Source organism: Rhodnius prolixus, unplaced genomic scaffold (genome assembly GCF_049639745.1).
Source record: "Rhodnius prolixus isolate KJV_2025 unplaced genomic scaffold, Rpr scaffold_11, whole genome shotgun sequence".
Classification (NCBI taxonomy): Eukaryota; Metazoa; Arthropoda; class Insecta; order Hemiptera; family Reduviidae; genus Rhodnius; species Rhodnius prolixus.
The window spans coordinates 12,135,907-12,163,334 of NW_027411625.1; the positions used below are offsets into that span (position 1 = coordinate 12,135,907).

The 27,428-nt window shown below is 34.9% G+C and overlaps 3 protein-coding genes across 18 annotated transcripts in view; 1 reads left to right on the plus strand and 2 right to left on the minus strand.

Moving 5' to 3' along the window:
- Nucleotides 1–46: 46 nt before the first annotated feature.
- Taz (tafazzin, phospholipid-lysophospholipid transacylase) lies at nt 47–4,846 on the minus strand. The gene is made up of 5 exons (XM_074138067.1): nt 4,538–4,846; nt 4,095–4,223; nt 3,030–3,178; nt 1,839–2,018; nt 47–411 (listed from the first exon to the last, which is right to left on the minus strand). Exons 1-5 carry the CDS (start codon nt 4,662–4,664, stop codon nt 193–195), a joined length of 804 nt encoding a protein of 267 aa, XP_073994168.1. The 5' UTR covers nt 4,665–4,846; the 3' UTR covers nt 47–192.
- Nucleotides 4,847–10,339: 5,493 nt separating this feature from the next.
- On the plus strand, nt 10,340–24,563 carry LOC141459201 (UDP-xylose and UDP-N-acetylglucosamine transporter-like). The gene is made up of 8 exons (XM_074137980.1): nt 10,340–10,641; nt 12,026–12,139; nt 12,227–12,329; nt 14,786–14,917; nt 23,468–23,555; nt 23,698–23,807; nt 23,970–24,121; nt 24,302–24,563. Exons 1-8 carry the CDS (start codon nt 10,565–10,567, stop codon nt 24,531–24,533), a joined length of 1,008 nt encoding a protein of 335 aa, XP_073994081.1. The 5' UTR covers nt 10,340–10,564; the 3' UTR covers nt 24,534–24,563.
- A 519-nt stretch (nt 24,564–25,082) lies between these two features.
- Nucleotides 25,083–27,428, minus strand: part of LOC141459199 (uncharacterized) — a 32,999-nt gene continuing 30,653 nt past the window's right edge. For 11 of the 16 annotated variants that reach the window (XR_012461414.1, XR_012461412.1, XR_012461410.1 and 8 more), the window contains one exon: nt 25,186–25,855. Coding sequence is in view for 3 of the 16 variants with exons in the window: in XM_074137975.1 (XP_073994076.1) it covers nt 25,776–25,855 (80 nt within the window). In the remaining 13 variants the exon portion in view is untranslated. Of the gene's footprint in view, nt 25,856–27,428 lie in introns of all 16 variants that reach the window. The other 5 variants (XM_074137975.1, XM_074137974.1, XM_074137979.1 and 2 more) reach the window with 2 other exon arrangements.

The following is a 27,428-nucleotide window of genomic DNA, read 5'->3' on the forward strand; positions in this document are numbered from 1 at the left end:
TGAATATACAAAGTAATATTGAGGACCCCCATAATATGTTTTCTTAAAAAAAAAGTTCCGTGTTTTCAAATACTTATTAAATCATTCTTAGAAATGATAAAAATTGTAGATTTTTTAAACAATTTCAAGCAATGGAAGTAAATTTTGACTAAAATTCTCATAATTAGTGCAATTTAGCACAATCTGCCTGGGTCAAGATGGATAGTAAAGTTTGTGTAGAGCTTCTGTTTCCAATTTTAAATTCATCAATTCGACTTGGATCCGATCTGTAATAGCTTTGCGAGCTACTTCAGCACAAACATTACTGGAGCGCAAATCCTTTAAAAGATTGGACAAATTTATCGGCTGCCCAAAATTGAAGGTCAAATTTTTACCAGTCTTCAAAATATATGGTGGATCATTTGGTAAGACCTGTACAGAACAGAATAGAAAGGTTATGGTTAATCAGTTTTGATTTAATAAAAGGATTTGGGTTTGCAGCTAAATCTAAACTTAATAGAAGAAAAATTAGGAAATAATTTTATTCTGGGAATAATATCCTCCAAGAATAAAGACATTATGAATACAGAAAATAAATAACCAAAATATAGTACCATTTGATTAGAATATTAAGTGAAACAAAACATTAAATACTAGACTTACAGATCTTTACCCATAATGATTAAAGTAAATAACATCTTTGTGCAAAAATAAGAAAATAAAAAGGAAAACAATACTATTAGATAAAAGTATATTTAATTGATAAGGTAGGAACATAGTATTACGATGATGAGGAATAAACACGTCATACTGGAAAGATCTTGAGCACTTACTGTGGGATTTAAATAGGAACAAGGAACATTGGTAGGAGAGTTGCTTGAGCGAAAATTAGAGCTTCTGAAGGATGGTTTTAACAATGATAATCTATAGTAAGCGGAATGTCATAAATGAATCTTACGAAGGCAGTCAAGGAGCGATACCCGATACCTTTTAACGTAAAGATCCATTGAGAAAGGTGTCATAAACAGACAACAATAATCAAAACGAGAATAGATTAGGGAAGAAAAACATCAAGAGAACAGATACTGGAAATTAAACTAGATTCCTTTTCAACTTGGCAAGCGTTCTAAAAACTTAACAGAAGGTGACTTGGACATAATCAGACCACGGTAAGGCATGATCAACCGTTACACCCTGATATTTTAATGCTTTAGAAACTCTGATTTCAAGGTTATTTATTAAAAGGGGAGTATCACTGATAATGTTTATATAACGAGCAGATCCAAAAATAGTGAATGTGGACTTGCTGACATTCAGAATTAAGACATTTCTAACAACCATGAATGGTCTACATGTACTTATGCTTAAGTTGAAAATCAGTTGATCTTAATCAGCAGGAATAAGAGGTGAATCCATGTCAGAAAATCGTCAGCACTATGGTGGGTGAATCAACATTTTAATACTTTCATAAGGTCTATAAAAAAAAGAGAGCATAAACATGGCGATAAAGAGGAACTGTTTACCAGCAATTAACTTTTTAGCCGAAGCTCTTTTATGCAACAATATCAGCACCACATGGCACCGGACTTATCCCATCAGAAAACGTTAAGTATATTAATAAGCGTAAAATAAGTGTTCCCTGGATTATATCACACAAAGCTGATTCATATGTTGTGCGTGTGAGAAACTATGAAAGTGTCATATATTTTGTGCTGTTTGATGATATCTGCGAATTTATCCGAACAATACTTGACAACTAGAAAACATACAGTCTTTTGGCTGAGCTTACAGCAAAGAGAGTTTAAATAATAGAAAGTGACTAGGGCTGCTTTAGTGACAGTGTGACAAAAATGCACTACCTGGTCCATGCCGATGTGCCAAATAGGCACGACAATAGGCGTTATAGGTGCTTCATAGATTAGCCGCCCGACGCCCCATTTGAGTCTGATGAACTCCTTGGTCAAGTTGACCCGGCCTTCCGGGAAGATGTGCACCCATTCGCCCTTGCACAGCCTTTCCAAACAGAAATCAATTGCTTCCTGCAAAAAAAAAAAAATCTACAATTTTGCTAACACCACTTAATGGGTTCTGTAAAAATATCCCCGATTCAAACTATTCTGACAAGGGCATCCCCTTGCCGCAGCCCTTCATTCGGCGCAAATTCTTGTGATAGATACACATACCTGTATAATTAGGGAAGGGATTAGTTATGCGGTTAGCTATTGGATTCCCACGCGGAGATCCCGGGTTCAAATCCAGCTGCTGGACCTTAGATTTTTTCTTCCTAGGAGCTATTTACAGCTCACTCTCCGATGATGGACAGTGTTGTCTGTAACAAGAGAACACTGCCAGGAGGCCGGCAGTGACTGAAAAAAAACCGGGCGCCAATAACCTCAGATGTTGAAGTTAAATCATTAAAAAAAAACACTATCACATCTTTTATAACCATCAAGAATAAATTGGCTCTCATTTCTCACAAAGCTCTTCAATACATTATTTGAAGTTCACATAATATGTATAGACACTTTTTCCAATAAAAAGATATTTGAGATCAAGACGTCTGTTTAGGAGGGAGGGGTGAACTTATTAAGAAAATGCGGGAGACGGAAGCGACCCTGCTCAGTCAACATTGCTAATTTCTTTAAACTTGGCTACAACATAGAAGTGAAATCAGAAGAACCGAAGGAATGTCGGCAGTTGGATCAGTATTACTGATTGGGAACCTAATTATTGACAATATTATTTATTGATGCACTGGTATTCAGAAATAAAACTGCTTTATTTAACTTGGGGAATAAAATTGACTGAATTATTAACACAGCTGTTTTTCTTGATGAAAATATGTTGAAAGAGCGGTAAAAAAAAAAGAAGAGAAAAAATCAGCAACTGGGGTTTGAACTGATTGAGACGTACAGTAGCCGTTCTAGTTTAGTGGCAGTCGATGGACTTAACAAATACCTAGGGCCTCAGTAAAAACTTTTAAAAGAGCTCGACCTCAAGAGGCCCAGTTCTCCTTGTTGCTACAAGACTTCTGTTACGAAGAAATTTACCTGATAGACACCTTTGCCTCGGATGACTGGTATACACCTCCCCAACATGAAAAAGTAAGAGTGCAACTTGTTGGTAAAGCAGATATCGTGCGCAGCCAGGGCCCAGCGCATGCGCGGAGCCGTCAGCAGTTGTCTCCATTTCAGGCATCCTGCACATAGTAATAGGCTTATATACTTATAGCTTAAAAAGAATACTGCATGAATCATATTGAAAACATGTTCTTAAAACAATTTAATTGAGAAAGTTATATGATTTAACACAAAAGAAATATATAGTTATAATGCATTTGTCTTAATTTTGAAGATACCTCCAAAAACATTAAAAAAAAAAAAAAAGGCCACTAATGATAAAAATTTCACTAATAAAAAGTACTAATATAAAACGAATATAAAATAATTAAATAAACTATTTTTACAATAAACATTGAACATAATAATGAAGAAAAACTGATTAACTTATCAGATTAGTGGAAAAAATATACAAGGGAAAGTAAATAATGTTTTTCCTCTATTACAGTTAATTTTGTGGCACAAAGGCTGTAACTTAGTAGATCGACAGCAATAACGTGCGCAAAAAATCGTTGTGTGTTGCAACGGTCTCTTATCACCCCTAGAGACCCTTTGGTATAAGTTAAATTATAGCATTATCTTCATTCAGTGCTTCGAGCTTCTTTAGCTATTCTAGAGCCTAAAAGACGGGCAGATGTTCCGCCTGGTTACTTGTACACTAGTCAACAAGTACGCATTTTGCCGCATAAGCTAGACACTCTTCTTCCTCTCTAGGAGACTAACGCACAGCCATCATGCTAATCAATTTTGCTACCATCGTGCACAACCGACTGTTTGATTCCACATAGAACCCTGAATAGAAAAACTGCAATAGTATGAGTCAAGACTGGCAACTGGTAGCGCTTTAAGCCGGCAGACCGGCTTGAAGTGTAGTCAGTGTTGTATTAGATTGTCTCTTGCTGACTGGTGATGGATGGCCAGTAAGTAGAAAAAACATTGTCCCCACAATGAAAACTCGGGAACCCTAAAAAATTACTAAATCTAAACACTACTCACCCCAAATGCCTGGATCGTCGAAACAAGAATGGTGATTTGAAACTGTGATCAACGGTACATGCTGAGGTCGATCTTCTAAAATTTTGTTGAAACACTTTCTGTTGTGAGTCTTTGCTTTGTTGAACCAACCTGGAATTCATAAAACATAAATAACTAAAAAAAAACGTTTTGGGTTAAGTAAACCAACAGACAGACAAGCGAAAAAATCTAATGAAGGGTTACAAACTAAGTTAATAAAGTGCACTGAATGTGAACTTTTACACTAAGCTGGACCTCAAATACTCTGGCCCAGCTCTGAAACTCATAAATGTTTTGTACTGCACACCTCAAAATGCCATACTGACGGACTGTGACCAACATATTGAATTTTGAAACTCAAATACTTGAGCTCAGTTGTGAAAATCACTGGCTAATACACACTGAACCAAAACTTGGTCACTCACCTACCAATATCTTGCTGAACAATCCAACAGCCGAGACTGTAATATTACTGGCAATATTCCAAAAAAACATGCCACAGATTGGATTGCGTAGCGTTGGAAATATCCATCCTACATTGTAAACATTCATTTTTTCGGGCCTCTTCAAATTTGGGAAATTTTAAATCTTCTAAACAAGGTGACAAACCGAAATGGCCGAAAGGAAACAAAGCGTGATTTACATTTAAATCACGAGACTTTTCACAAACAAACACTTATCACCTAATCTTTCTGATAAAAGCCGTTCCTTTGTCGGTTCACATTGACACACTTGTAAATGCACCCCCTTGTTCTGTAAAGTTGTTGATATGATAACACAGTTAGAGCAGGTTATTGTGCTGGTTACTCCCATTTCCTATCGATTAAAAATTAAATTAAATCGAATAAAAATTAAGATTCTATTAAAGATAGAGCATTGTTATTTTTATAATCTAAAATATTCCCTTTTAAAATAAAGCAATATCATAAATACATTAATATCTGGACAAACTTATTATTGCTGTAATTAATGGTTAAGGCCAACAAATCATTGATACATTACATTTTAACGTCAAACATACATCATTATTTTTAAAAATCAAAATAGAATGTTTAAACATTGTATTCATTCTGTGTAAGAAAAATATACGGACAAACTAATCTCTTTAATTGAAGTTAAATAAACAACACAATGCAATATTTTGAATGCCATCCTTTATGCCTAATAGTAATAACACTTTCTAGACGGTTAGGCATTAAATGAACCAAAAACGTACATATATTCTCGTAATAGCGGTAAGAAAGTTTAAGTGCAAAAAAAAATTAAAAAACTATGAAACAGCAAAAAATTTCATAAATAATTTCTCTACAGAGATTTCTTTATCAATCTGAAGGTTGCCTGTGTATTCTTTGTTGCTCTCCTTGTTGGAAATTAAATTTTGTGAAAAAAAAGGCATTTGAAGTATTCAGAGGTGGCCTATAAGAGCTGCCATTCGTTGGACTCCTGGGAATTTTTCATAGACACGGCTTTACTTTCAGGGTCCTTCAGAGATATTGCAATTTTTTGAATAAAATGAGAGATTTTGTGCACAAGGTGAGAGCATATTAGGATTCAACGATCTCTAGATTGCCATCTAGATGATGCCTCTTAGGTCGATTTCGTGAAAAAAAAAATTGACTGGCGGGATTATTCCAATGAACCCTTAAAACTACATCTGTCAGATTCTGAATTTGCCGTTTTTACTCCTGTATTCGCCTAAAGAATGAAGAGGGCTGCGGCTGGCGAAAGAAATTGCGGGGGCTAAGATTGTCAGTAGTAGGTTTTTCTTGATTTTTGCTGGTTCTTAAATTGCCTTTTAACGTTATTTTTTTTTTAAAACTAAACAATCTGTTAAAATGAAACTAAATTTATGTGCATATGTCATTATTATTTCAAGTCATTAAAAATATACTTTTTTTTTTTAATCAAAAATGTGTAGAGAAATTAGTCAGTCGACCCCTTCAGAAGAGAATATGTTAAATTTATCTTTATTTCAGAATATTACTTAATCCTAATTATAACCTTTTTCAAATTTAATTGTTTGGAAGGAGGCTAATTCAATTTCGTAAACAAAAACTACGTTTGAGTGTAAACTCGAAGAAGGATTATATTTATGTAGAAGTGCATCTCAGCATTTGGTTTTATAGAACGGATAATGGATCAAAAAATGTATTAGAATATTTTGAAGAACAGTTTAAAGCGAAATTTTATTTTGAATCTTATTTAGTCTTAAAAATTTTATCAGGACAGCTATCCGAAACTTAGATATAATTAATGGAATGAAGTGCTCTAGAATTACCTAAAAGTAATCCAAATGGAATAATTGTTCTGTAATTATCTAAAAATAAAATTCAAATACCGGCATTCTCACCGATCACTCCATGCAAGAAGAAAGTATTGAAATCTGCTAGATTCTCTATTTACAGTTTTCACAGAAAATATTCGTTTAGAATTCAAAGAAGTGTGTTATTAACCTAGAGCTATCTGCAACTTGCATTATGTAATACATATAGAACTATAAATAACTTTTATTTTTAATATTTTTATCGAAAAATTCGTTTTATACAGCTCTGAGGGAAGGCTGAAGGGTAGCGTAGCGGTCATTTTGGCGTAATGTACAGTTCACAAACTGATTACAAAATCTAATACAATTAATTATAATTCTAATATTTGAAGTTGGAAGAAAATCTATGAGTTAGAATGCCAAGAATAGTAAGTAGCAAGTGATAATTGTGTGAGGGTTCACTTAAGATTTTTTTTATTGAAAGGGCCCTCAAAAGTATATACCGGTGCATACTCTGGTATAAAACAAAAATACTCCAGAAGAAAATATCATTACCAATTTAGGACACCTGGAAGTAAAAAATAACTTGATAACAGGCGTCAACTGCATCACTACATTAAGTTTAATTAAAGTTTCCAAGGTGGGTTAATGATAATAAATGTTTATACCAGGAGCTGTTAGTTAGGGAGATTCAGCAGTTTAGTGATCTTGGAAAATGTGATCCAGAATATGCATTGACTCAGCTGGTTGAATGTATTCAGAAAGCTACCTATTGGCATCGGCCTAGTTATAACCAAAAAAAGCTATTCAGGCAACCCTGGTTTGATTGGAGTTGTTACAAGGCTAGGAAAAAATCGCGCAAATTACTTAATCTATGTCGTAAAAGTTCCTCTCAAATTGTTAAAAAAGCCTACTTCGAAGCGGACAGAAACTATAAATGTTTAATGGCGGCAAGAAAGTCGGTGTACTATCAGAATTTACTGGAAAAATTTAAAAACGTTAAGTTAAGTAAAGATTTTTGGGCTCTGGCGAAATCTTTTAGAATATCTGAGCATAGGGTTGATAATGGCATTTCCCCAGTTGAGTGGGTTAATCATTTTAAGACGTTACTGTGTCCATCTCGCTCCTTGTGTACTCTCCATTATTATGCTCCCCCACTAAACGTTTCTCCAGAGTTAGACGTTGGTTTTACTTTGGAGGAGTTATATGTAGTTTTGGATAAAGCCAAAAACAACAAAGCGCCTGGAGTTGATAGAGTGAGTTATGAGTTCTTTAAAAACGCACCCACAGGTTATCTTGAACAGCTCCTCCTTGTTTTTAATGAAATTTATTTTGTGGGCAATGTCCCTCTCAATTTTAAGGAATCCATAATATTTCCATTGTTTAAGAAGGGGTCTGTATCTGATGTTAAAAACTATCGTGGATTATCATTTTTGAACTGTATTGGTAAATTGTTTTGTGGACTCCTTTTGAACAGGTTGGAGGTATTTGTCCGCACAAATAATATACTTAGAGAGTGCCAGGCTGGTTTCAGGAAGGGTTACTCCACGGTCGATTGCATATTTGTTTTGGTCAACATTATTAAGATGCGGTTGCAGAGAAAAGGAAATAAACTATATGCCTTCTTTGTGGATCTCAAGGCAGCATTTGACACCGTTGACAGGGATGCACTTTACTTGAAATTATTTAACGCTGGGATCTCTTCACGTTTCATAAATGTTCTAAAGAATATGTACAATGGATCAGTTTCTTCGGTCTGGACTCCGTTGGGTAAAACTGAAACATTCCCCGTGTTTAGTGGAGTACGGCAAGGCTGTCTACTTAGTCCTCTTCTTTTCGCATTATTTATAAACGATTTAGAGGATGAATTTGAAACAGGAGTTAAGGTGGGAAGTCACGCAATTAAAACTTTGCTATACGCGGACGATATAGTATTAATTACTGATCAGCCATATATTCTGAAAAAAAATATTTTGAGGCTGGAGGGATATTGCGAGAGGTGGAATCTCCAGGTGAACCTTGAAAAATCTAAGGTGGTCGTTTTTCGTCGTGGTGGTAGACTTGGCGTTAGGGAGCGTTGGACATACAAGGCTCGGGAAATTGAAGTGGTAGATCGATACATGTATCTAGGCGTTTTACTCACCTCTCGGTTGTCCTTGAGACCGCACTTTTTAGAGAAGTCTTCGGCAGCTAAATTTGCGATAAACTTTGTCTGGAGAAGAGCGATAATGCAACCACATATTCCACTTAAGTCGAAACTTCATATATTTAATGCCGTGTCGCGAGCCATTCTCTGCTATGCAGCGCAAGTGTGGGGGTCAGAGTATTTTTATGCAGTAGAAAAAGTTCTTTGGTTTTTTATTAGAAAGTTATTCGCCCTGCCAAATTTCACCCCAACTTACATTCTTCACTTAGAGACTGGTCTAGAGCCTATTTTCCATTATACTTTAGCGTTAAATAGTCGCTATTTAGTGAAGGTATTAAATATGGACCATTCAAGATTTCCCCGAGTAATCGCGGAAGAAGTTCTAAGGCTGGGAGTATCTTGGGCTGGGGATTGGACCACTTTAGCTGCACAGACTGGAGTTGCCCTTAGTTTTGATAGGTCTGAAAGAGAAGTTCTTAATTTAAAACTCCAATCTATCGTGGCTCGCCTAAAAGAGAATTTTAATCTTAAGCAAATTGAAAGGGCGCAGGCTTCACATCGGTACACTACTTATAAGCTGTTAAATCATGAAGTTAGGTGCGCGGATTTGAGCGATAGTGGTGAGGTGTGCAGTAGTATTGAAGTGGTGCGATGGGTGATCAGGCTGAGGGGAGAACTGCTGAATCTCAACTATAAACCTTATAACCCTGATGGTCAGGGAGAATGTTCCCTCTGTAATTATAGGGTTCAGGAGGATACTTTTCACTTTGTAGCGGTCTGTCCTATCCTCGCCTCTTATCGTCTAGAAGTTTTTGGCGAAAGATTTCTCTCATTTGATTTTTTTATATCTCTCTTAAATGGCCCAAACTGGAATAATCTGATTAGATATGTGGTTGGTGCATGGAAGTACAGGAGGATGCTCAATAGTGAATACAGCTGCTGTTGATATAAAATGATGGTCTGATCTTTGAAAACCTCAGTTACATAATTTCTAATTATTTATAATTTCTGATTTATTTTTGATGTTTAATTTATTTTTTTTCTAATTTCCCAGTAAAGTCAGCATTATTTTAGAGAGTATTGTGTATTGCTTTGTAAACTATTTATTTATAAGTTAGGATATTGAATTCTGAATGACTTGCTGATTTGTTGATTATTTATTATTATTATTAGGTATTCTTTGGCTATTCATTCATTTAAAAAAAAAAAAATTTTCTCACTAGTTTAAAGAAAAAAGAAAAGAAAAGAAAGAGGTCTGTTTATTTCATATTCACAACAACACAAAATTGTTTACAATTACAATTATTAAAAATGTATAATTTTAGTTTATTTGTACTTACGTATATAATTTTATTTATATTCAAAACCAAACCCCGGCAGACGGATTTCCATGCCGTAATAAGTTTTTGTTTTTTTATTTTTATAAATTAAAATGTATTATGTATTTTGAGTTTTTCAATAAAACTTTATTATTATTATTATTATTATTATTATTATTAATTAAAGTTTCCATGAAATAGGCTTGAATATGATGCAGCAACCTTTCCTTCGGCAATGGCTGTTTTAGGAGGTCCCCTCAAAACCAGCTGCGCCACTCTTCAGCTTCTGGTGATTTTTATTTTTTTAAATCTAATTCCGTCTACTTACTTCTTCAAAGCTTTGAAAAAAGTAAAGTTAAATCTTTGAGAATGATTGCATTACTTTTACGCGATTTTTTTTTTGTAAATACAAACCTAAACTGCAGTTACTATTTAGTAAAAAAGTTAGCAAATACGAGAATTTGTGTGTTCCTTACAACACATTTATTTGGCACAATCTTGTTGGTTGTAACGTTGCAAACGCAAACGTAGGTTACTACTGGACAGGTTGTTATGGAGCGGTTAATTAAATGTTATCTTATGTATGAAAGAAATATACGAGTCAAGAAATGATAACGACTTTGCAGTCCTTGGAATTAGTTAATTATTTATAACTAAAAAAAATTAAACTTATGGTATTGCTAAGTAGTAAGTTATTAGAACCACGCGGCAATATTCAATTATAATGAGTGTAGTCCTTGGAATTTGTGGAGTCTTCGTTGGTTGTATTTTGAATGCAGTTTGTTTGGAATTCTCAGTCAAGTAAGTTTTTAGTTGTGAAGGGGTGATTAAGAAAATATAATTTTTATTGAAATTTTGTTGTATACACATATAATATGCTATATTCAAAATGTAGTCTATCATTTCCTGCAGTTATCTTTCTTTTTGGTTAACTGTTGTATTATAAAACGATACTATTCTGTAGGTTTAGAAGCAAAGAATTCTTCAACTGTGATTTATTCTAATTATTGTTTTGAAAAACGAAACAGAAACCATTATGTGGTAGAGCAGAGGTTCCCAACCATTTTTGACCATGGCCCCTTTTGAAAATTCCTAAATCCTGAGCCCACCTTCTGCCTTCATGAAGGATAAGAATATTTATTTGAAATGCAGTGCATTTAATCCGAACTGGTGATGAACGGTAACTATAGTCGTAATCATGAGTTTTCAGCATTAAAAACTAAAGAGCATTAAAATAAATTCAACTATCTGGTGGCTGCCACCATGTAATGAAAGTAAATGAAATCTAACTACGTATTTATAGGTGTAATAAATCGTTTATTTTTATTAAATGTAGCATTTATTTTATATTTTGTGCAAAAATATAATTAAAGTATTTAATAATTGGAACTGAGAGGTGAGCTAATGTTCCTAAATTTTATTCCATGAAAAACAGGGAAATAGATCTGTGCTCCTTGTGTACATTTAGATCAAGAAAAGACGTTTCGAATTTGGTCTAATGTAACATTCTGAAATGTCTGAAATATGTTGGTTTTTCTTTGGTTTAACCTTCGATTACTAGAAAGAAAGTTGTATTCCTGTCCTCAATTATGCAATTTATTCATGGAAATAAAGATATGAGCTTATTAAATTCTTTAATTATTAAGTGTCTACGTTTTCTGCTTAGCTTCTTGTGTCCTTTTTTAACTTTAGTGAATTTGAAGTCTCTTTAATATTTATTGTTTATTGCTTTGTATGGCTGTTTAAGGTTTTTCAGTATCAGTTACATCTTTTATCCTTACATCATCTATGTTTGAGGTGAGCTATCTAATCTCAAAGTACGGGCATACAACTACACTCTTCAGGTATTTCGTACGTGAGGTTCAGAGTGTGAGCGAGAATAAACTATTGTTCAACTTTCTTAATTCACTCATTGTTTGTACTGTAAAATGTGCTGTGTCTATGTGGGAGAACTATAATAGCGTTATTTGCACCGAATTCTAAATTACTTGCAAATAACTACGCTCTGCAAATCCCGGTACTGAGAGAGTTCTGAGATCATAGTGCAAGCTGGAGTTATCTACTGGGAAGCTCCCTTAGTTACAGTATTTGCACTGTAGAGAGTACAAGATACACTTATTCAAGTAATTTTATTTAAATTTAGGTTTATCACTTATAAGAAAACCTTACATTTTTTCTGTTCCAGAGCAGATCCAGGATGTGGTACTCTAATTACATTTGCTCAGTTCTCGTTTATTGCCGTTGAAGGATTTCTGATAACATCAAGATGTGGTACAAAACCACGCAATATACCCATCAAGTAATGTATTCAATAGTTATGACCTACTCTTCCTTTGTGGACGGTTGTTTTTAAATTCAATATTGATTTTTTGTTTATTGTTTGCAGAAACTATTTAATTATTGTTGTAGTATTCTTTGTCTGTAACGTCTGCAATAATTTTGCCTTCGACTTCAACATCTCCATGCCACTGCATATGATATTCCGCTCGGTAAGTAATGAGATGAACTAATAAGGTGTACGAATATTAAGTAGTTTCCAAAATACCGTAATAGCTACACTTATACAAGAGCGCAGAAAGTAAGCTTAGTCACGGGGACGTATTCTGTTATTTTATTTTCTTATATATCTTTTGCTCTGCGACCAAACAGATCCATTATGACTCTGAAGCGACCACGCCCATGGGATGTAAAACAACATACCCAGGTGCTGTAGGGACATTCTTAGAAGATTAGTGGGTGCTGGCAATTAAGTATAATCACTCTCTAGTAAAATGTATCTCACCTTATCAATTTCCTCCTTAGATATTCTGAAGTCGACTCGACCAAATTAAAGAGGCAAGGTTTATAGATAGTGTATATTCCCCTCTAGTTCCTGGTAACTTCACAGGCTAACCGGTAAGACCCTAGGTAGAGCTGGAACGGCAGTTAGGAATAACAACTACGTGCTCTCTAATGCATCCCTCCCCGCATGTCTTTCCCAGATATTTCAAAAAGGGCACTACAAATTAAGTAATGAGGGTTGTAGGGCAGGTATACATTTCTCCAATACAGGGTCTCTAGAGAATCCTGAAAGGATTTAGGAGCTGGCAGTTAAGGTTTAACCATTCCCTGGTACTAGAAACACTTCCATCTATTTTTTTCCAAGGAGGGTATATTCCACTTCAAATCTAGTGACTACCCAGGGTCTCTAGGGAAGAGAAAAGAGAGGAGCTAGCAGATTGGGATAACCACTCCCTAGTGCCAAGTCAGGGTTCAAATATTTGGTAACTGTGCAAGCATTGTAGGGAGTTCACGTCCTAACAGGGTTAGGCTGAAAAGGCTATTTACACCTCGGTGGCTACATGATACTATGGATTAGGCTCAGTAAAATTTAAACTGTGGATACCCCAAAAAGTTGCGCTAATTAACTATCCCTGTAGGCCCTGTGTGTGTTAGGGTTGTCGGTATTGTGTGCTGTTAGGCTGGATGCCTGCATCTACGCCAAGATCCACAGAGAAGTCGCCAATTTACTTACACATTCGGAATGACCTCCGTCTTTGGACTCAGCTGACTCTAGCGGTAGAAGTAGATCCCGCATACATTGACCACTATAATCTTTCTGCTGAATTAGGGTCTCGCTTAAACATAAAACGCCATTTGGGATAGCCGGTAAAATTGTTATAAACTATAAACATAGAATTTCAACTAAAAAGATAAGTAACTTCAGTGTTATGCATGTTCACTTGAATGGAGCCATTTTTGAAAAACCTCTAAAAACTAAAAATTCTCTTCAGTACCGACTACTGCCGGTAAGCCGATTAATTCTTATTGTCTACTTTCCTTGGTGGCACTTTGCTAAGTATCTAATTAAAAATTTCCAACATACAATGTAACGATTTTAAGTTACGAGTAAAACTTAAACTCATGTACATACAGAATTTATTTATATTTTTGTTACGTTCATAAGAAGTTTCCAGACGTCTAAGAAGGCATGGTCGCAGTACTTTTCTGACCAGGTGAAGAAACTTAAGGTTAGTTTAGAGCATGAAGTGGGTCCTATTCTCCAAGCACCTCATCCAAAGAGGCTTATTATATGTTTACTAGTACCTGAGTTTTCTTTCTAGTCGTTCAGCTTTTTGTCTTCTCTGGACTCAAAGTTGCCAGAAGACTCAAATCGCAAAATAGTGATTTCACCTGACAGGGTTAAATAGCTTTTACGCCTCCTGTCGCAATATGCACGCTAGAGTAGTCAACTGTTAAATGTTTTCGAGCGTGTTTTCCAACCAAGTGCATGGGCATTAGGCCTGCGGTCAGTTTCCGAAAGTACGCTTGCTGGCCTTAAATGATCGCCTCTCCTGCCCCAAAATTTGCAGGGCTGCAGGTAAAAGATTGCTCCTCAGAACAGCCACCAGGTTTTGGTCACTGGTTCCAAGAAGATGGACTTCCTCAGAGTTGGATACCCAACCATTTCTTCTACTCATCTCAGATAAAGGTAATAGGCTCCCTAGACTATCCTCGTTCTAAGAACTAGCCCTTGTTTCCTCTACACGACACTACTATTTCATAGAAAATATTGAGAAGAAACGGACAATGTGCAGGTAAGCTAATTCCCGCCAATTGCGCTTGTATAATAAAATATGTAGAAGAATAAAAATAAGGTAATCCTAATAAGAGTCTATTAGAGTACTGACATTAACACTAACTAGGTTAGTACAGTTAGTCTCAACAATTTCTCCTCTCAGAGTTGTGCATATGTAGTTTGTTTCCATTGTAATTAAACTCTGGGCCGTTACACAGTAATGACTTCACTTATTTATTATTAAACAAAAGGGCGCATTTATTTCGGATTCTTCTCTGCAATTTATAACTTAATTCAAAATGCTAATTTTTAAACAGTATACTCGAAGCTTACTTTTACTGTAGCTGTGTGCCTTATTAACCTAGTGCTTAATTTGCTTTTTTGCAGGGTTCTCTGTTCACAAATATGCTCATGAGCATCTGGGTTTTGAAGAAGAAATATCCACTATCCAAATTTGTGTCTGTGGGTCTGATCACGGCTGGTGTGATCATCTGTACTGTTGTCACAGGCAAGAATTTGGTAAGTATTCATACTTATGGGAAGTAAGTGGTTCCAAAATGTAGTCCATTGTAATTAAGAGCGTATATTTAACGGAGTTATATTTACAGATGGAAACTTAACCACCTTTCTTCCCACAAAGTACCCTTAATCGAATTTAACTTGAAAATATTTTCAAATGCCATGGGAGCATTTTTTGAGAAAACTTCAACTGAAAAATTGATTCCATTAAGTGGCGTTTCCAGTTGATGATTATGTTTAAAAGCTCACTGACGGGTCCCATGCTGGCACCAAATATAAAGTTTAACTCTGTAATTTTTTGTTTTGTATCATAATCATGTTAGCAAGAGAGAGAAAAAAAATCGTAGAACTACAAAAATCTATTAACTAAAATTAATTCTGGTCATCCAATTTTCTTCAAAATTTGAATTTCTGTTACTTATTTATTCCCTAATAGGTAAAAATGATAAGAAGCAAACTTTACACCACAGTGGTACATTAGAAGGAAAACCTCTACTTTCTCCGCCCATTAAGGCTCTTAATTGATTTTCCTGGGAGATGTTTCAAATTTCGAATGGGTTATTACCAGAGTTATATAACTTGAACCGTTAGGGGCTTTTTTAAAAAGAATATTTTTTATTTAAAACACAAATCCTTTATTACAATATTAACTGATATATAAAATATTAACGGTTACAAGAAAATATGTGAGGAAGGGAACTTCACTACTGAGCGGAACTGATCTCGGGCAGCAACTGGGCAGAACTTCGGGTAGAACTTAACTTGGGCAACGTCTGGGCAGAACTTAACTTGGGCAACGTCTGGGCAGAAGTATTTATATGTTTGAAGACTGCTGTTATCAGAGGAAATATATTTATGCTGAATCTCGAGGTTTTGTGTATATAACTCCTCCCTCCTTAAGTTTTTCGTGTCCTCACGAAATTTGGAAGTGTGAGGAGTTTATCGAATTTGGAGATGTTGTTGGTAGGCTGCCATCGATGATGTACGAACTGGTGGCAGGGGAGTCACTGGAGTATCTGTTGAATTCTCCTCTGGTTGCTGGGGCTCAGTTCTGTTAAAGAATTTTACAATTTTATAGATTTTTCTTCTATATCGGATGATTAGATGAGTGATTGAACAGTAAGTTTTTCCTACTTGCCATAATATTTCGGCATTGTTGGATATCAATTCGATATTGTTAAGGGACTGTAGCTGCATTAGTTCCTTTTGGGAAATTATGCTACTATGGATTAAACTTAATTTGCAAAATTCGACTGAGTCGTCTAGATCATTGATTTTATTAATTATTAGGGTAAGGGCCGAATGAAGAATGGTGTACAATTGGTTGATCTCAATTGTGTTGCTTATATCATAGTTAAGTAATTTCTTAACTTTAGAATTATTATCTCGAATAATAGAGATGTCTTTATTAAAATCATTAATTAGTTTTTTATTAATAGGATGTTGAAGGATATTGTGTTCTAGATGGTAATCATTTTTCTCAATTTTCCTAATGACTTGGTCATAATACTTTTTGTCATTTGCATCCATATTACCAGTTATCCAGGATATGGCTTTGCCTAAGGCATTTATTAGGCCGGGTTTGGGTCTAGTTACTTGGGAATTCACTAGTACATGATCAAGTTTATTTTGGGCGTACTTAATATGGGCTTTCATATAGGATTTTAACAAGGTATGGGAGCTTGTTTTGAGATGTTCTACGTAGGCTTGTTTAGGGTTCCGTTTAGGTCAGGGAGTCAAGGGTGTTGTCAATGTTAAATAATTCTTCTTGCAGGGAAGTAATGTTGATAGAATGTATATAAGTGAAGTATTTTTCCATTATATATGAATTTTGGATTTTAATTGGCATTATTCCAGGACCTTTATTCAAATTGGTAACTTTATGGGTTGCCACTAGTTCCAGGCTTAGGAGAATCAGGAGGACGATCATGTTCGTTCTTTTGTGTGTTTGCCTGCGAACAAGAAGGTTCACGTGAATGATTTTCAAATTTTCTAGGGCGTTTAAGTTGTGAGGGGTGAATTTTGGTTTTCTTGGTTTTGCCAGTTAAGACTTTTTGTTTGGTTTTATCATATGTTACTGATTTATACCTTGGTTTAGCTTTATTTCTATTATGGGTTTTTATATAAATTTTTCCTGGGGGAATTTCTACATTTTCTCTGTTTTCATTTAGTAAATTAGTAGTATTCTTTTTCCTTTTCTATTTGTTCTTTAATCACTTTGTGTATGAGTTGTTTTTCTTTGTGATATTCATCGGTTTGAATTTCAAAAATAGTTGTTTGATTTTGTTCTGTAAGATTTGTTATGCCAAAACTAATTTCGTTGGGGCTAAGTTTTAGTGTATTATTTGGAGTGTTGTTATAAGCTATGGTTGCTAGCTTTAGAGTTTGATTTAAAGGTATCTTAGGTTCTCCGATACGGATTAGATTAAGTAATTCTATAAAGGTTGAATGAGCTCTGTTGATGAGTCCATTGGAATTATGGTGGTGTGGAGTGGTTAGATAAAGGGAGATATTATTATAATTTAGGAAAGATTCGAATCCTTTATTGGCGAATTCTTTACCATTGTCAGCTTGGATTTCGCTGGGTGTAGGGAAGTTACTAAGGTAATCTCTTAATTTATCAATTACTTCTGTACTATTCGTGGAAGTGATTATATAGGCTGTCATTCGTTTTGAAAAACAGTCAATTATAGTTAATATTAGGTGATTAGAAAAGAATAGGGTATCAATTTGAAGTCTCTCAAAGGGTCTGCTTGGGGTAGGTGTTATCTGGAATTTTTGTTTTGGAGGGTTCCTCTCATATTTAATTTGTTTGCAGGTGTCGCAATTGTTAATTACTTCGGTGATTGTATCTGTCATACGGGGCCAGTAATATTTTGTTTTTAATTTCTTATATATGTCATTTATTCCTCTATGGCATGTTTTACCGAGGTGATGGTTTTTAATTAATTCTACTTGGTCTTCTTTTTCTTCAACATCTATATTAATTTTAAAATATCTTTTTATACGGATTGTGGGGTATGTAGTTATTACTATATCTTTAAATATTTGGAATATATCATTTATGAACAATAGTTCATTACTACAGCTTGATTAGAGCAATAAATGCCGTATGTGGTGTTGGGTTTTAGGAATTCTAAACAATGTTTAGTGAGTGTCTCTTTATGTGGCCATGCTACTTGCCACATTAATCTGCTTCGATTGCCGAAGTATGTTTTCCTTTTACTGTTGGCAGGATTGCCAATGTTGATATGGATTTGGTGTTTTTCGGTGTTGACACATTTGTTATTATCTGGGATTATAATTATTTGATTCGGGACAATATCTGGAGTAATTTCTCCGGAGGGAATTTCTTCATTTGTAAGGACGTTATTCTCTTTTGGGGAATAGGATTCATTTGATTCATCTAATTCATTTAGGGTTTTTGATACAAGTTCATCTAGGTCTATAGGGTCTGAAGGTGTCTGCCTTCCTTCTGGAAGATTGATTTCATCCAGTATCTCAGAGATTTCTTCTTCTCTTGGGGATTCTAATTGTTCGGTTAATGTTTGCTCAATAAATGGGGACTCTAAAGGGTCAAAGGGATCGATGTCATCTAGGTTTTCATTTGGATCTAATAAGGGTACGTCGTCTAGGGAGTCTTCACTGTTATCGTTCAAGAGGATATTTAAGGGGACCGGATTTCTTGATAGCGCGTCGGCTACATAATTGGTTTTTCCGTCTACGTGCTTTATTTCAAAGTCATAATCAGAAAGCTGGGTTTTCCATCTTAGGAGTTTAGCACTAAGGGTTTTCATATTATGCAAATACTGTAAGGGTTTATGGTCTGTGCAGATGATGAAATTTCTGCCGTACAGGTAGGGTCTAAAATGTTGACAGGCCCATACGATAGCTAACAGCTCTTTTTCTATCGTACTTAGGGCTTCTTCACTTTTATTTAATGTGCGGGATGCATATGAAATAGGGAGATCTTTTCCTAATGTGTTCTGGGATAGGACGGCTCCTATGGCGTAATTAGAAGCATCTGTGGTTAGGGTGAATGTTCTGCTGAAATCAGGGAATTGCAGAATTGGACTGTTGATTAACATATTTTTAAGTTTATTAAAGGACTCGATGTAGGCATCGCTTATGTCAATGGATTCACTATTTTGTCTTAATTTTTCAGTTAGGGGTTTAGCTATCTTAGCGTAATTTTTTATCATCTTTCGGTAATATCCGGTGAGGCCGAGATATTGTTTAATTTGTTTTTGTGTTTTTGGTATGGGGAATTCTTTGACTGCTAATATTTTATTGGGGTCAGGTCTAATTCCTTCTGAGGAAATAATGTGACCTAAAAATGGAATTTCTTTTTTAAAAAATTCTGTTTTGTCAAGCTGGACTTTTAAATTGTGGTTTTCTAATAGTTGGAAAGTTTTTTCTAAATCCGCAATATGTTCGTTGATTGTTTCCGAAAATACTATAATGTCATCCATATAAACTAATACATTTCTTGTATTGGCAAAAATGCTGTTCATTGCCCTCTGGAAGGTAGGTGGAGCATTTTTTAATCCGAAAGGCATCCTGAGGAATTCATAGTGACCGGAATAGGGGAGTTATAGGGAGAATTGGAAGGACGTATTATTTTGTTATCAAGTAATTTTTCTATTTCTTCGTGTACTAACTCCTTGTACACAAATGGGTATCTATAGTTTCTAGAATATTATCTTCCGTTCTAATTTCATGTTTAAGAAGGTTAGTTGAACTAAGCTTGTCATTCTCGAGTCGTATTATTTTAGGGTATTTGGATAGTAGGTTTAACAAAGGTTCTTTTTCATTGGGGAGCATATGTCCTGTTCTTATGAGTTTTTCAATCTCGTTTTGGGATATGCTTTTGTGATGTGTAATGTGTAGTTGGGTGTCATGATTTTCAGAATTTTCTATTGGTATGGTGACGCCAGGATATGTTATAGTGTTTGTTTTAAAATTGAGAACTAGGTTGAGTTCAGTCATGGTGTCTTTTCCTAGAAGCATGTTATAGTCATCTGAGAAAGGAAACACATAGAGCTTAGCGGTATGACTAATTCCAAAATGAGGTTGTAAATTAAGGGTGATATAAGAATTTCCGCTTTTGGCTCCTGCTGGAGTTTTTTTTTTTTTTTTTGCGCATCAACAGCTGAGGTCATTAGCGCCCGGAGCTTTTTCCAGTGCACTGCTGGCCTCCGGACAGTGTTCTCTCGTTACAGACAACACTGTCCATCACCGGACAGTGAGCTGTAAGAAGCTCCTAGGAAGAGAAAATCTAAGGGTCAGCTGCTGGATTCGAACCCGGGACCTCCGCGTGGGAGTACAGTATGCTAACCTCATAGCTAATCCCTTCCCTCCCTGCTGGAGTTATTATGGAGAAATGTTCAGAGTGAACGGGTGTATTGGGGGGTATTGACGTTGGTGTAATATAATTTCTGGTTGACCCAGTATCAATTAGCCATTTGTATTGAAGATGGTCGCTACAATAAGGGAGTGTTTTTACTTCGGGTTTGATATCGGACTTACACTGCTGGAGTTGCCGTTGTCTAAAAAAGATTCGAGTTGGTTTACTCTTTCTGTTAATTGTTGAATTTGGGATTCTTGTGAATCGTGTGTGGTCATGTGTAGGGGAGCTGGATTTTTTTTATGAGGGTTTAAAGATTTTTGATGATTTGGGGGTGGTCTTGGTTCACGAGGTTGTTGTTGGTTGTATGAGGGTCTAGGGCCATTGCTTTTCCATGAGTCTCTGGAATTATAGTTAGTGAAATGTCTATGCGGAGTTTGCGTTTGCATTAATGGGGAAGGATAATTTGAGGTCGAAGGAAAACTGGGGTTACGATAACTTGTTGGGTTCTGCTGGTATCTCCTTTGAGGAGGATTACGCAGTTGTTGAGAGGGGGATCGATAAGATGATTGGGGTTTTGTATACAACTGGTCGATTAAGAACATACATTTAGTGTTTAAAGTTTCTCTTAACTTTTCCAAAGACGTAGGGTTAAAGGTCATAACATGATTGGATAATTGCCATGGGGTAGTTGAATAGAAATGGTGGATAACTTCTTTTTCTAAGTATTGCATAGACGTTAATATTATTTCTTCACTAATGCCATCGATCATATACTTGGCATGGATTAGATGTGTTATAGACTCTAGGCGAGTTAAATAGTCGGTTGGGAGTTCTTTCAAATGGGGTTTCATATTATATATTTCGGACTTCAATGTTTCGAAGGATTTTTAGCACGAAAAGTTTCTTTTTAAAATATCTAGTAATTCTTTTATAGTGTGGATTCTTTTAGTTAAAATTAATGATTGAGCGGATCCCGTGATTTTAGCTTTTACCTTATTATGGAGAAGGTATTCCTTGGTGGCACTTTCTATAATGTTTGGTCTACAGGTTACATTATAAACATTTTCGACTGTTTGAGTAAACTATAATAATTCATAAGGGTCTCCGTTAAATATGGGGATATGATCATAACCTTCTTTTCGTAAAGGATGACTAATACGTGGTAATGAGGAACTTGTGTAGGAACACGGAGTCTGAGTATCCGTTTGGTCATAGGGGGTAAGGACTGGGGGTAGCAGGTCGGAAGTGTTAAGATTAGCATGCATTTTATACAGCTCAAGTGATTACAGTATAAGGCAGAGTTGTATGATTGAAATATGTTGATTTGCCTTCTTCTTATCTATTAAAAGAATACTTATTCAACTATACTGATTTGCTTTTTCTCTATCTTATCTTATTATAAATTCTTTATATCAGTTACACTTCTTTATAAAGACTGAGGTAATTAATAATTATATGAGGACTTATTTATTCTTTATATCGATTACACTTTCTTTTTATTATAAGGATTAATAATTATATAGGGACTTATTTTATTTTTATATCAATTATGCTTTTCTTTTTGGGACTGGAATAATTAATATAAATAATTATTTTATTCCTTTTGGGACTGGAATAATTAATATAAATAATTATTTTATTCCTTTTGGGACTGGAATAATTAATATAAATAATTATTTTATTCCTTTTGGGACTGGAATAATTAATATAAATAATTATTTTATTCCTTTTGGGACTGGAATAATTAATACTGTTTATGATGAATTTGTTTGTCCACCTGGTGAAGTTAACCGATGGTACTTTTATAGTACAAGTCAAAGGTGAAAGATAAGAAAATTCTATTTCTTTAGGGACTTATAGGGACAATACAATTCTTAGCTCCTTTGGAACTTTTAGGGACAATATCTTGGTTTAACAAAATGTATGTACTATTTGTACGGGAAATACAAAATAAAATTCATAAAAAGTTATAAAACAAATTAATGAAAATAGGAATAATTAAAATATTTACAGCGTGAGTTCTGCCCACCTGATGTTGAAATGTTGAATGCTGATTAGATGCTGACCCAGGAGTCTTCTGCTCTCTCTCTCAATCACTTTTGTACGATGTTGGTGAAATTTTTGAATTGTTTATGTCACTTAGAGTCTCTGCAATCGGGCGCCAGTTATATAACTTGAACCGTTAGGGGCTTTTTTAAAAAGAATATTTTTTATTTAAAACACAAATCCTTTATTACAATATTAACTGATATATAAAATATTAACGGTTACAAGAAAATATGTGGGGAAGGGAACTTCACTACTGAGCGGAACTGATCTCGGGCAGCAACTGGGCAGAACTTCGGGTAGAACTTAACTTGGGCAACGTCTGGGCAGAAGTATTTATATGTTTGAAGACTGCTGTTATCAGAGGAAATATATTTATGCTGAGTCTCGAGGTTTTGTGTATATAACTCCAGTGAAAAGTTGACAGTACACGATACTAATCCTGTCCATCGCAGATCGCAGTTGACTGAGCAACCGGTTCTCTCCCATTCAAAATATCATCCAATACATCGTGTCCCGAATCCCGTATCGTGATGCCGGAAAGGACAGAGGATCCAAACGCCTAAATTTCAATTACCAGTACTATCAATTAGATGCAGAATTAACTTGCCCTCTCTGCCAGATGCACGCACCAAATGACTTATTTCACTTTTTAATGAACTTCCCGGCCTCATTCTCAAACAGCGCTAAATATTTAGCATTAACTGCTGTTCATTATTTTTGGTGACTGATTCATAGTTTCATCCTATTTTAGCATTAACATTTTTCTGCAATCTTAGACTAGTTTATTTCATTATTGAGTTTTTCAACTAATATGTCTGAAGAGAAAATAAAAGATATATAACTGATTTGCATTGTAAGTTTAACATTAAGGAATTAATTCATCATTATGTTGGTGGTTTATTATTAATGTAACTTCAAGAAATCTCTTTACTCTCTCACTTTATTTGTAATTCTGCTCCTTTTTCTTGCTTTCATTTATATAGATAAGTATTATGTTGTTAAATAAGGAATAATTTTTTTCCCTAGCTCTGATACACGTATGTATGTGCGTATTCATCTATGTATGCATGTGCATATATATTTTCAAGTTTCTTTACTAAGAAGACGTTGAATTGTTGAAATTACTAAATATAGTTTTGTATACTTTGCAGGAATCTAGTAGCAAAGGTGAGGAACCTTCTAAAGATGATCCACTTCAAAAGACCGACCAGAATAATGGATTTATTCTGTGGTTGCTAGGTAGCGCAAAATTTGATTCCTTTTACTTTCTCTTATTCTAAAAGAACGTTATTGTTTCCAAAAACCTGAATAGTACTTTTTTCCGCCATCTTTCGTGCTTTTATCCCATTATATAATGAAAGCTTATTTGTATACTTTGCAGGCATAGCTTTGCTGATATTTGCCCTGTTCGTATCAGCATTGCTTGGAGTATTCCAGGAAACATTATACAAGAAGTATGGTAAACACCCGTACGAAGCCCTTTACTATATAGTAAGTATAGGACTGCGGTAAGCGAGCTATTGATGACCATGAATATTTTTTTTTTTTGGCGTATCGACTGCTGAGGTCATTAGGCCGACCATGAATATTAATTTGTTAGTGCCTGCCCTAGAACCGTCTTAGCTCCATACTTGTCTTTTTGTTTTGTTCCAGCATATGTTATCTCTACCAATCTTTCTACCGTTTTTTAATAACCTCAAGAAGCATTATAATATCATGATGGAGAGTGCACCATTGCTGCTTCCATGGTTGAATATTCACGCACCATGCATGCTCATCTATCTCATAGGCAATATGGTTTCGCAGTATCCTTTAATATTGCAGCTGTTTCAAGAAAACCGTCTGAGCTAGATCAAACACTCTTTTGAAGAAGGATAGTCACATACTGTGAATTTGGTCTCAATTTCACTCACAAATCATTTTTGTTCTTATTCCAGAGAAATTTAAGCTACCAAAAAAAAAAACAATCTTAACTCAAAACCTAGATATCTGTGCATCAGTTCAGTATACCTGTTGACAACAGAGGCATCATCACTTACCGTCACACTTGTCATTACACTTAGAAAATTTCTTAGTTTATTATTGTCTATTGTTTATTTTGGCAATGAGTTTACAATTTGGCACTGGGTAGGTACAATTCTTGTATTTGTTGGAACATTAATATTTACAGAAGTGCCAAGTAAATCGTACATTCAATTCAAAGAGAAATTAAGCTAAAAATTGAATTAAATATTATTTGTCAATTGACTTTGTTAATTTATTTCTATAGTGTGTTAAATTTGGGGACACAGGTAATGTTTAAAAATATAGAGCAACCTTTTAGTTACAAATCTAATATATCTTGATTGCGTGATTTAGAAAAATGCATTAAGTAATCCTGAGTTGTGCAGAACTTATTGGCTATCCTACTACAAAGTAAGCGGCAAGAAACAAGTAGGTAGCATAGCGATCTTGTCTTTGGAGCAATTGACGACTAAATATTATGAAATAGTCAAAGCAGTTAATTTAGTACAACTTTGTAAAGCCCTGAGGCAAAGAATCTCTTGGTATTCATTTATCGCAATCTGGTACTAGCTCCATTGAAGTTCGAACTCCATTAGAGGGCTTCCAGTAATGCTCTCTAGGAAAGGCTCTGAAGTAAGGAAAAAACCCTGAAGAACTTGTGGAAATGGAGCAGACTGCAATCTATCAATTAATCAATATCAATTAAAGCTAGTCTAAAAGAAAACAGGGGGCTAGATTGAGTTCGCCACATAAACACAAACGTAGTAAAAAATTCATGTATTTGAAAAAATACATTCTTTTATAATAATAAATTAATGCATTATTTAACAATTCCAGAAAATTTTATATAGATGGAAAATTTGGGTTCTACATTCAAAACAAAGTAACAGAGTAAGTAATTGTGTCTTATTGATTGGGTACACGCAGAGAGAAAGTTGCTTTAAAAAAGGAGACTATTCAGCCATATTTTGTGGCTCATGTACTCTTTTAAGCTCAAATATTTCTTCGATACTTGTGGAAAATCCTGGAACAGTCAGCCATCTCTAAGAGTCTCGAACAAATTAATGTGCCAGCAACTGGCGACTGTAAAGGGCTCAGTTAAGCGTGAGACAAGTAGGATATTCTCAGGATAGGGGAAATAGGATAGTTCTTCCGCTACAATTACATACAGAATAATTTTTAATTTTTACATTCAACTTGACTTGTCTGTAGTTTTAGTCTTCGAATGGCGCTATTGTGGAGGCAATAATACTAAATAAAATTTTATCATCAGCCATAAAAATTAGCTTTCTTTTTTTAATTGTAGTTTCAAAAATTATATCATTTTATACTATATAATTGTTCCACCTTCCAAAAACCAGCGTAGTGACGGAGAGGTGTTTTCTGAACTATTTCTTCAGAAATATATTCGAGCCTAGAAATGTTCTAGAAATGCCTATTTTATAATGTATTTGCCTATAAGTCCCTTTTATCCGGAAGCACCTGGTCTGGAGTGTCGTTCAGTCCATCTTCGGGCAAACGTTTTTGATCGTTCACTGTAAACATAAAGGATATTCAAAAATGTAAAAAAAAGAGAAGACTTTACAGAAAGTGAGAATTATAGCAAGAGAAGCGCGTATGGAACTTACACATAAAATGTGTGTTGTTCAGCTAACATTAAAAAATAGTGTATTTACACAACTATTCAAGCCCGCTGCTGGAAATATAGGCCTTATTTTCTAAAACTCGGGGCTGCCAAACTTTTTTGATCATCCTCCCCAAAAATATGCTAATTCTCTTATAGACCCTCTCAATTAAAAAACATTAATAAACAAACTCAGGTATTTCTCTTGATACAAAATCATATTTTTACGCAAATCGATGAGAAGGATGTGCTTGATAACGCTTGGCAAGATTAGCAATGTTTGGTTCGAAATTTGTTAGTTTCGGTCTTGAATCGCCTCGGAGTCCACATTCAATTTCTCGGCTTTGTTAAAATAGAATTAACAAGACTGGAAGCCAAGCCAGATTCAACCATTGGAAATGCAATTAAAAAGGGAAATGCCGCATTACAAAGTTTTGGATATTTTTGCATGTTTACGGCATTGGAGAATTAATCGACCCTTAATTATATCGACCTCCAGAGTCAATCGCTTGATGATTTAACCTACTACAACTTGAACCAATATTGGTACTCCCTCACTGAGGGCCAGATCTAGGATGTAAGCTAAGCTGGGCCTGAAGGCGCTTATTTATGAGGTAATTTTTCTTGAAAAAGTCCTTTTTTTCGATTAAAAAAAAAAAAAAAATTGTTTTTCAGAGAAAACGGAGTGACACGTTCTAGTGAGTAGGCTTCAATATGAAGACCTTCAAGGATCCAGTTCAAAATAAATGATGTAGTTCAAACTCACGTTCAGCAAGCTTCATTTGAATTTCAAATTTTTCACTTCGAGACCTTAACAAATATTTGATTATACTGCTATTATTTTAAGGCAGTCAATATCTAAGTTTGTTGGGCACCTGAACTTTTTTAAAGAGAAAAAAATAAAGGCTAGCAGGACTTAAAACATGGATCACCGCGCGTAAGTCCAGTACATTATCCACTTAATTAATCCCTTCTATGAATAAATTGTTCAATTAATCCCTTCTTGAATAAATTGACTTGTTTGTTCGGATAGCCAGAAATAAATTTACTTTCCAATTTAATAAGTTATAACTTGTAATGAACGGAAATTACCCAATGATAATAAGATGTAACAGACCGCCTCTCGTCATAGGATCGAGAATGCTGAAGGGAAGATTAATTGGTTTTGGAAAGAAGGGGCACTCTGAGATTAAAGGGAAATTGGGCTTAAAAGTTACTATTGGACATTTAGTTAATGCTCTAAGGAAAAGTTTTTTCAACGATGGTAGGAGCAGTAGGTAAACAAAAGTAATGCTGATATACAGCCACTTATACAATCCTTATTTAGTGGGGAGAAAGACAGTTTCATACCACAATACTGTTTAAGAGTAATTAACCATAACCTTACCAAACCGCTCTTGTCGAAAAAAAATTTGCTATTAGTCTCAAATTATGATGATTGTTGTTGCGAGGATAAAAATGCAATAAAGGCAGATAAAATTTGC